Here is a 9,140-nt window from a genome sequence, read left to right on the forward strand (position 1 = left end):
GGAGCAAGCAGAGCGCACAGATTGTTTTACAGGAATCTGTGAATCTGGAGCCTGGAGGAATAATACGAGTGCGCAGCGGAGTTGGGCAGAGGAGTTGGCGGACGAGGGTTCGGCAGGAGGGGCCAGCAGGAGGGCAGCGAGCAGCAGGGGAGTTGAGGAAGGTATCCAAGGGGGGTGGGAGTGGGGGTACAGCAGCGGAACCGGCTACATGGTACAGAGGGTGGGCCTGGGCGAGGTACAGAGGCCCAAAGGCTGAGGCAGGGGGTTGAGCCGGAAATCAAAGGGGCTGCAGGGACGCCGCGTGGAGCGAGCGGGCTATGCCTCCTCCTCTCCCTCCTCATCCTCATCCTCGCCGTCGTCCGCCCAGCTGGCCTCCACCACCGCCTTCACCCGCCGGTTGTACTCCTTGCGGTCCTCATTGTACAGCCGTGCAGCCTGCGGTACAGCAGCACAGCCCAGGAGTACACAGCACGCGCTCAGAAGCCAGCTCATCAGATTGCGGCTTCAATGCACGCTACCAGCCCAGCAGGCATCCCAGCCTGCCAGCACGCGTTGGAGGAGCAAGCATCGCCCCCAACAGGCAGCAGGCCACCGCCAGCACTGCCACACAGCCATGCGCTGGCGGCAGCAGGCCCCAGCGCGGCAGCAGGCGCTCGCCTCGGAGTTGGCGGGGGAGTTGGGGTTGGGGTCTGACAGCAGGGACTGGATGGATGTGAGGATGGCGGAGACGTCGTAGATGGGAGACCACTGGTTTTGAAGGATGTCCAGGCAGATGCCGCCGTCCGCGTAGACTGCAGCAACACGGGAATGCTGTGTACAATGCTGTGTACAATGCTGTGTACAATGCTGTGTATGGTGTGTGTGAGGCGAGGGAGTGAGACAAGAGGGTGTGAGGAACGCAGGAGGGCTTTGGCTGCCTGAGCCCGAGCGATGGCATGCGGCAGCGGCCCCGCTCACTGTTTGGGTGGAACATGCGGGTCCTGAACTTGACCACGGGCGCCTTGTTGGGGTAGTCCTCCGAGAACTCCATCGACAGCTTGAACACGCCGCCATCCCAGACGGTGCCGTCGGGCCCAAAGATGATGGCGTTCCACTGCATGATGTTCTCCGCCTGCGGCGACGCGTTCACCCCCTCCGGCGGGTCCTGCTGCAGCCGCTTGAAGTCGCGGATGAGCCGCTTGCGCGCGGCGGTGGACATGGCGGCGGCGCGGGGGCCCTGCGCGGCGGCGGCGGCGCGGCGGCGCCACGGCGGTGAGGCGGGAGCGGCCTGGCTCCTGCCCTGCCTGCTGGCCGCTGCGCCCCAATAAAGCAGCGAGAGTGCCGGCTACCACCTTGCTTGCCTCTTCAGACGCCTGTCGCCCTGCGGAGCCCGGCTGTGCAGTGTGAGTGTGGCTGGGGCCCTGCAGTGCACACGCTCTGCTGGTAGGCAGGGTTCGCTGATCGGGGGTCGCAGGGGTCGCGAGGGCGCCTCTCGAAGCGGCAGGCCAGTACTCCGGCAGGACGAGTGTGGGCGGGGACATCGCTGCAGCGGTGCATTTCGTCGCACGACATCCCCCAGGAGGCAGGGATTGCAGTGGTGGACACCCCTTTTCCTCACAGCTGCCCCCACCCCCGACCTCTCGACTCGTTGGCCAACCCAGCGATGACGGCCTGCGGGGCCATCCGCGGCGCGCCTGGGAGGCCCAGCACGATCGCTGCCCGACTGCAGGCGCCCCACAGGTGCAGCACGCTGGTGCCAGCCTGCTGGGCTGCCTCTCCAACAACACTTCCCCCACCGCCTGCCGCCTTCCCACATCGCCCGTCGGTCCCACCACCGCCCGCAGGTGCATCAGAGCCGGCCGGCAGCAGCTGGCCGCCAATGCAGGCAGCGAAGCATTTGCCGCCACCGGCTGCCAGCGGCGGGCGGCCAACGCACGGCCAGTGTGGCATACCAGCCCAGCAACCAGCAGCAGGCAAGGACACAATCCGCATGCATCTCAGCTGCCACTTCCGGACCTGCTGCCAGTGCACTGCACCCGGTTGTTGGGTGCTGCCGGTGCCGCCCGCCCGCCGTGCACCCTCGTGCCCCGAACACCTACCACCACGGCCTGCAGGCGGCCGTGCCGCGCCCCACGCGCGGCAACGCCCTCCGCGGCCCCGGCCCCAGTCAGTGAGGAGCCGGCCAAGAGCGACGAGCGCGGCGCGCGGCTGGAAAGCATGATCCAGCTGCGCAAGCTGTACCGCAACCTGCTGCGAGCCGAGGCGCTGGTGGTGGAGCCCACGCCTGTGTACCAGCCGCCGCCGCCGCCGCCGGAAGCCGCCCCGGAAGAGGGCAACGGCTCCGCAGACGCGGTGGCAGCAGCCGCGGCGGCCGAGGCGGATGAGGCGCAGCGGCTGGAGGCGGCGGTGGAGGTGGTGGCGGAGATGGAGCTCACGGCGGAGCAGCTCAAGGCGGGGCTGCGCGCCCTCAAGGCCTGCTCCTACGACTTCAGCCGGCTGTTCCGGGAGGAGGCGGGCAAGGCGGCGGCGGCCGAGCTGGAGCAGCGCGTGGCGGCGCTGTACGACGAGCTGGCGCAGCGTGCGGCGGTGGAGGTCTCGCACCTGCCCTTTACCAGCGAGGCGGCGGCCCACGCCGCCATCGACGCCCGCAACGCCCGGTTCCGCCTGTCCATCCCTTGGTCACCCGGGGAACCTGGCGAGGGCGGCGGCGGCGGCGGCGTGGCGGGCAGCAGTGTGGACCAAGGCGACCGCCCGCCGCAGGCGCCGCTGTCGGAGCGGCTGGTGAAGGCGGAGAAGGCGGCGGAGCAGTTTGTGGCGCGGCGCCTGCAGCCCGCGGTGGCGCGTGTCAAGCAGACCAGCCCGGAGGGGGTGGTGCAGGGCCTCAAGACGAGTGCGTGCCGCCGCGCTGCCTGGAATGCGCCTGACGCGCTCCCGATGCCTGCCCCACTGCTAGCCCCGTTGCCGCTCCGCTTCCTGCTGCTGGCTGCCCGCTAACTGCCAGGGCTGGGCTGGTGCCGGCCTCCGCCCCCCAGCCCCGAGCGCGGCACCGCCACCAAACCTATTGCCTCCCGCCTGCCCGCGTGCACCCCCGCAGGCGCGGTGTGGGCCAAGGGGCTGTGGAACCGCCTGAACGGCGCGCCCGGGCAGGCGCTGGGCCGCGACGCCTCGCCCTTTGGCCTGCCGCTGCCCACCACCAGCACGGAGGAGCAGCGCAAGCAGGCGGTGCAGCAGCTCAACCTGCAGCTGGACGCGCTGGAGAAGCAGCTGCAGGAGGCGAGCAAGGCGCGGGAGAGCCGGCTGCGCAAGGCGGGGATACAGGGCAGGGCCCGCATGGCCAGCGAGCTTCGGGACATGGACAACGCCATCGCCGCGCTGTCCAAGGCGCTGGCGGTGAGCGGGCGCGGGCATAGACACCAGTTTTTGATTATGCTGCTGCATGGCGCGCTGCTGCCGCCGCTGGTGTTGCCGCTGCGGCCGCTGCTCGCTGCCGCGTCTTGGCGTAGGCTGCCGCGGCGCCGCCGACGCTCTGCACCCTAGGCGCTCCCTGCTCTCTCGCCCCCACCCCTACCCACAGCCCCAGCTCACCATGCTGCTGCTGCTGTGCGTTCGCTTCCTTGTCCACCGCGCCGCTGTCACCGCTCCTGCCGTTGGTGTTGTTGTTTCGACTTCGCCCCTGGTTTCGACTTCGCCCCTGGTTTTGACTTCGCCCCTATCTGCTTTCTTCACCCCCGCAGGTGCGCACGCTGCAGCTTGAGATGGAGTATGTGTGCGGGGCGCTGGAGGACGAGGCGCGCGACATTGTGGGGGACAGCAGCGCCAAGGGGCTGAGCGAGGGGGAGGTGAAGCTGGCGCTGAGCCGGCGCGGCAGCAGCGACGAGGTGGCGCTGCTGGTGGCAGGTGCGCGGGCGGGCGCGGCGGGCCTGGGGCGACTTGCGTGGCTCCAGCCGCTCGATGAGTGGGGGCTGAGGGTGCCATCCATTCTGCGTATGCATATCCTGTGCCGTGCCCCACCTTCACTCACTTGCACACACCCTTTGGCGTGCTCTATCCGCACACACACACACACACACACACACACACACGCGCGCGCATCAGCACGCAACCGCCGCCCGCGCCGCCCCCCGCAGAGTTCCGCCTGCTGGACGAGCAGCTGGCGGGCATGGCGTCGGCGGTGGAGGCGGAGGAGGCGCTGTTCATCGACGACGCCGAGCTGTCCAGGCTGGCCACAGACGTGCCCGACCTGCGCATGCGCCTGGGCATCGGCGAGACCGAGGTGTTTGGCGGCACCGGCTTCAGCCTGGTCAAGGTCCAGCTGCAGGTGAGGCCCTGGCTGGGGAGGTGGTGCGGGGAGGTGGGAGGGCGGTTGGCGGGCAGGTTGGGGCCCTGGCGGGGTAGCGGGGAGGTGGGAGGGCGGGTGGTGGGCGGCTTGATTCGTTGGCGGCTGGGAGGCAAGCAGGATCTGTGGTGGCGTGGCCTGCCCTGGGAGGAAGGGCACTTTGCGCGCCTGCCACGCTCCACCTGCCGTAGCCCCGCCCCGGCGCCCCCACCCCTGCCCTGCGCTGCCTCCACCCATCGCCACATCCGCTGCCACACGCTCCACCCCGCCTCTCTTTCTACCCCTTCCTTTCTACCCCGTTCAGATCCGGGAGGGGGTGGTGAAGATTGTGGATGGCGTTCTGTTTGGCGTGCGCGGCGTCAAGCTGCTGTTCTCTGACATCGGATCAGCGGGCAAGCTGTTCTGGCGCGCGGTGCGGGGTGAGTCGCGCCGCGCCTGCCGCGGCCTTTTTCCTGGCGGCGGCGTTGGCGATGCTGCCGCTGCCGAGGCAGGCGCCAGGGCGCACGCTTGCTCGCTCGGCCTGGGCCGGCGGCGCAGCTGCAGGCGCTGCCCGGCCTGCTGCCCAGCCCGCACCCTCCCCCCAGCCGTGCTGCCGCGTGCCTGCGCCGTGGGCCCTGCAGGCGGCACGCTGAAGCCGCGGGAGGTGCAAGCGCTGCGGCGCACCGTGCGCGACCTGCTGGCCTTTGTGCCCTTCACCATCATCCTCATAATCCCCCTCACGCCCGTGGTGGGTCCCTGGGCCGCTGCGCCTGCTCCCGATGCAGAGCTGGCGCTGCCGGCCGGCCTGTGCTGACCAGTACCTTGTCGGCCCCAGCTCTGCTCCTGTCGTAGTGCCGTTTTGTCCTGCCTGCTGCCCGCTGCCAGCCCAGCCACCTGTCCATCCACCACCGCCGCCCTGCTGTCCCCGCCTTGACCTCCTGTACCGCCTGCCTGTACCGCCTGCCTGTACCGCCTGCAGGGCCACGTCCTCATCTTTGGCTTCATCCAGCGCTACTTCCCCGGCTTCTTCCCCTCCCAGTTCACCGGGCGGCGGCAGGACCTGATGATGAAGTACGATGAGCTCAAGCGGGAGCTGCGGGATGCGGAGCTGCAGGCGGAAGCGGAGAACGACGAAATAGAGTACCAGCGCAAGGCGGCGTCGGCGATGGCGGCGCTGGGGCGCGGCGCGGTGGCCGCGGCGGGCGCCGCGGGCACGGCGGGGGCCGCCGTGGCGGCCGCCGCCACCGCGCTGGGCGGCGAGCTAGAGCTGGCGATGGCGGCGGGGGCGGCGGCGGCGGCGGCGGGGGCTGCTGCCGCAAACGCCATGGTGGGCGGCGGCAGCGACGATGTGGCGGCGTCGATGGGAGGGGAGGGGGAGGAGGATGAGGAGGGGGCCGCGGCCAAGGCGGTGCGGGCAGATCGAGGAGAAGCTGGGTGGCGGCAAAGACGATGCCTACACCGGGGACGTGGCAGAGGAGCAGCCAAAGGAGCAGCAGCAGCAGCAGCAGGAGCAGGGGCAGCAGCAGCCGATGAAGAGCAAGCCGAGCTCCTCAGGCAGCTTTGCCGGCGGGCAGCAGTAGCGGGGGCGCAGCATGCGGCGCCGGCGGCCCCCCGGTGCCTGCAGCCGGGAGGCGCTTGGCAGCGCCCCCTGCCTGCCCGCCTGCGGGCCGCTCAGCACAAGCGCGGTTACAGACCGGGTTTTGACCCATTTTTTCCTCCCGACTCATTTCATGCCCGGCTCCAGACAAGCAAAGTACGTTCTGACTTGGACCCGCCGTGCCATACCCATGCCTGGCAGTATGCCTCTCCCTAACACACAGAGCCTCACCAACCCACGCGTCTAGATCGGTCACTACATTGGATTCCCTAGGTCCTGCCCAAGCTGCATCTGCTTGCTCATAAGCGGGCGCTGCCTGCTGTAAATGGCACAGCAACCATGCAACCACCTAGGCTGGCATGCTGCTCTGCACCTCCCACGCTATGGACGTTGTGCCACGGGGCATTCACAGTTCAGCCGGGGGCGCGGCAGACACTCAGGGGTCAGAACAGCGGCTGGGAAATCATCATTCGTTTCAGGGTGGCTAGAAGGGGCAGATGCGAGGCAGGCGCTGCCACGCCGGCAGCGGCGCCGCCGCCGCAGCCGCCTCACACGTCTCTGCAGCGGAATGAGGTGGCGATGGTGAGCAGGCGGTCGGCGTCGGCCTCGTAGGCGGAGTTGGAGGTCTGGAGGCGGAACTCGTACAGCCGCCGCCCCGCCACGCCCAGCACGGCCAGGTAGCGGCGGTCCCACTCCAGCACCACCCTGCACGCCGCGGCACGTGAGCAGCGGGCGGCGGCGAGTGTGAGCGGGGCGCGGCTGCGCGGTGGCAGGCGCGCGTGCGCCTCGTGCCCGTGCGGTTGGCTGAGAGTGCCGCACACGAGCAGGCGGAGCGCAAGGTGTAGTGGGTGGCACCAGTTTGCACCCCCGCCAGCCACCTTGCAGAAGAAGGCGGGCAAGGCTCACCCCTCATCGATCTCCGCCTGCGTGACGGCCAGCTGGTTGCGGGAGGCAAAGGACTTGACACGGGTCTGTGTGTCGTAGTACAGGCGGCCGTCCGGGGCGGTACGCTGCGACGCCGCCACCACCTCGGCGGTACGCTTCACCCCCAGCCGGGTGGACATGAACTCCTCGAGGTACTGCAGCGGTACATGGCAGTACAGACGCAAGCCAGGCAGTACCATCAGCAGCCCGGCGCAGCCACCAAGGCATGGGAGGCGGCGGCAGCAGCAACGGCAGTGAGAGGCTACCAGGAAACACTGGAAGGCTCAGGCAGCAGGCCCTGCCAGGCAGCGATGCTCAGGGCTGCGGACGCTCCCTGGCCTTACGCAGCGGCGCCGCCCGGCACAAGGCCACAGCCCCGCACACCTGCTGCTCGGTGCGGGTGGCGGCCTCCTCGGGGGCCCCCAGGTCGGCGACCGTCTCGTATTTAGAAGAGGAAGGGGAGGAGACGTTCACAAACAGGTTTTCCTCCACATTGAAAGGGTTGCGGAAGAAGACGTCGTTGCCCGAGGTCTGCACGCCGAGGGGCGGGCGGGCAGGCGGGTGAGGCGGGCTGGGGGAGGGGGTGAGGGCGCAGCAGCAGGCACTGTCTGGGGACACGGCGGCGCGGAGAAAGCGATCGCATGGCTGCTGCGTTGAGATGTGGGGGAGATGATGGGGTAGACCAGGGCCCATGCACCCACCGTGACGGGCTGCCAGTCTTCTGGGTAGAAGAAGGAATAGCCGTCCAGCTTATCCTCGTGGTAGCGGTAGCCGGGCGGCGGGATGACAAACGCGGCGGCGGGGAGGGGAGCGGTCAGCGCCGCCGCCGCCGCCAGCCCCGCCGGCAGCGCCAGTAGGCTGCGGCGCGTCATGGAATGCTGCGCATGCTGTGTCTGATGATGATGCTGATGCTGCTGCTGATGGCGGCACGCCGGCCGCCTATGGTGCGGCGCCGCCACCGGCGGCCCTTGCCGCTCGGCTGCCACCCGCACGAGGCGGCCATGCCGCATTGTGGCTTGGCTGCTGAATGCAGCGACTGTGGCTGCCATCTGGAGCCGTGCTAGGGAGGGGTGGGAGTGCAGATGGCCCGAGCAGCCGTCGCAGACCTGTGCAATCGCTTTTGATGCAATGCAGACAATGGTGTGTACGCCAATTCAGCGGCGATGGCGCCTTTGGCGATGATAAGAGGGGGAACTCCATGCAGGGCGCAGCAGGCAGCAGCCCATGCAACCTCAGGTCCCTCGCAGGCAGCCCCACCTATCGCGGCCCGCCCATTGCTGATTAACGCCTGCATCCCCGCACCCGCCCGCTGACCGCCACCGGTTCAAAGTAATCCCTCTGGTTGCCCACGTTTCGCCGGGTCCCAGCCTGTCCACGCTGAGGCGCTCATTTGACCGCCTGATCACCACAGCAGCAGCCATGACGGTGGAGCAACTGCGCACCAAAGTCTGCATCATTGGCTCCGGCCCCGCTGGCCACACGGCCGCCATCTACGCCGCACGCGCAGGTGGGGCTGGGCGCCGGCAGGGCGATAATGGTGCAGGGAGGCGACGGACGCTGGGGTGGGCGGTGCCAGGGCCCAGCTGCCGCCACCCGACTGCCGCCACTCACACGCGGTTGGGACCACCTGCCCCTGGGCTGGAGGGCCTGCACTTGTGTATGCCTCCCTCTTCAATTGCATCGATCGATTGTGTCACATTTCTTCTTAAGCCCCCTGCCGCCTGCAGAGCTGCAGCCAATCATGCTGGAGGGGTGGCTCGCAAACGGCATCGCCGCCGGCGGCCAGTTGACCACCACTCACGAGGCGGGTGCTGCAGCCTCCTGCATTCCCAGCGTGTTTTCCACCAACAGGCCCAGCCACGGGACCACCTGCCCGATTCCCCTGCACCGCCGCTGTTCTCGCGGTTGCGCCGCGGGCTGCCGCCTCTCCCGGCCCGCCTCCCTCCTTGCCTCGCCTCCACCTCCACCTCCTCCCTCCCACTCCCTGGGCTCCGCAGGTGGAGAACTTCCCGGGGTTCCCCGAGGGTATCGTGGGCGGCGAGATCTGCGAGCGGTTCCGCGCACAGAGCCTGCGGTTTGGCACCAAGATCTTTTCGGAGACGGTGGCACGGGTGGACCTCTCCAGCCGCCCCTTCCACGTCTACACAGGTGTGAGCGCTTGGGCGCCTGAATGGGTGGGTGGGTGGGTGGGTGAGGGTGTGGACGTGGGTGCGCGAGTGTGGGTGGGTGAGGGGACTTGGGATGGCGGGTGGGTGCCTGGGGTGTTGGTGGTTGGTCAAGTGGGGTGGAGGGCAGGCGCAGGATGGCTGGGCGAGGCACGTGGGT

At 69.1% G+C, this 9,140-nt stretch overlaps 4 protein-coding genes across 4 annotated transcripts in view; 2 read left to right on the forward strand and 2 right to left on the reverse strand.

Moving 5' to 3' along the window:
- Positions 1-202: 202 nt before the first annotated feature.
- CHLNCDRAFT_30002 (hypothetical protein) lies at positions 203-1,437 on the reverse strand. The gene is made up of 4 exons (XM_005850196.1): positions 1,341-1,437; positions 958-1,216; positions 658-791; positions 203-435 (listed from the first exon to the last, which is right to left on the reverse strand). The coding sequence occupies exons 2-4, from the start codon at positions 1,196-1,198 to the stop codon at positions 316-318; spliced, it is 495 nt and encodes a 164-aa protein (XP_005850258.1). The 5' UTR covers positions 1,199-1,216; positions 1,341-1,437; the 3' UTR covers positions 203-315.
- Positions 1,438-1,642: 205 nt separating this feature from the next.
- On the forward strand, positions 1,643-5,874 carry CHLNCDRAFT_141957 (hypothetical protein; the record flags this gene model as incomplete). Its single annotated transcript, XM_005849947.1, has 9 exons — positions 1,643-1,719; positions 2,094-2,869; positions 3,074-3,369; positions 3,714-3,876; positions 4,107-4,297; positions 4,620-4,734; positions 4,936-5,042; positions 5,274-5,702; positions 5,770-5,874. 9 exons carry the CDS (start codon positions 1,643-1,645, stop codon positions 5,872-5,874), a joined length of 2,259 nt encoding a protein of 752 aa, XP_005850009.1.
- Positions 5,875-6,439: 565 nt separating this feature from the next.
- On the reverse strand, positions 6,440-7,687 carry CHLNCDRAFT_141958 (hypothetical protein; the record flags this gene model as incomplete). The annotated part of the gene is made up of 4 exons (XM_005850197.1): positions 6,440-6,596; positions 6,798-6,970; positions 7,200-7,346; positions 7,517-7,687. The coding sequence occupies 4 exons, from the start codon at positions 7,685-7,687 to the stop codon at positions 6,440-6,442; spliced, it is 648 nt and encodes a 215-aa protein (XP_005850259.1).
- A 547-nt stretch (positions 7,688-8,234) lies between these two features.
- Positions 8,235-9,140, forward strand: part of CHLNCDRAFT_57025 (hypothetical protein) — a gene marked incomplete at its 5' end in the record, with an annotated part of 2,810 nt that continues 1,904 nt past the window's right edge. Inside the window, 3 exons of the mRNA XM_005849948.1 lie at positions 8,235-8,322; positions 8,543-8,649; positions 8,813-8,963. Coding sequence (XP_005850010.1) covers positions 8,235-8,322; positions 8,543-8,649; positions 8,813-8,963 — 346 coding nt within the window. The remainder of the gene's footprint in view (positions 8,323-8,542; positions 8,650-8,812; positions 8,964-9,140) is intronic.

The sequence above is a fragment of the Chlorella variabilis genome (genome assembly GCF_000147415.1).
Source record: "Chlorella variabilis unplaced genomic scaffold CHLNCscaffold_4, whole genome shotgun sequence".
Classification (NCBI taxonomy): domain Eukaryota; kingdom Viridiplantae; phylum Chlorophyta; class Trebouxiophyceae; order Chlorellales; family Chlorellaceae; genus Chlorella; species Chlorella variabilis.

What these genes read in the sequence shown, in the direction of transcription:
- CHLNCDRAFT_30002 (XM_005850196.1), bottom strand. Translation starts at nt 1,198, where the DNA reads ATGTCCACCGCCGCGCGCAAGCGGCTCATCCGCGACTTCAAGCGGCTG. An exon ending in CCGCATGTTCCACCCAAACA is followed by an intron (nt 792 to 957) that starts GTGAGCGGGGCC and finishes GTGTTGCTGCAG; the next exon opens with TCTACGCGGACGGCGGCATC. An exon ending in ACTCCCCCGCCAACTCCGAG is followed by an intron (nt 436 to 657) that starts GCGAGCGCCTGC and finishes GCTGTACCGCAG; the next exon opens with GCTGCACGGCTGTACAATGA.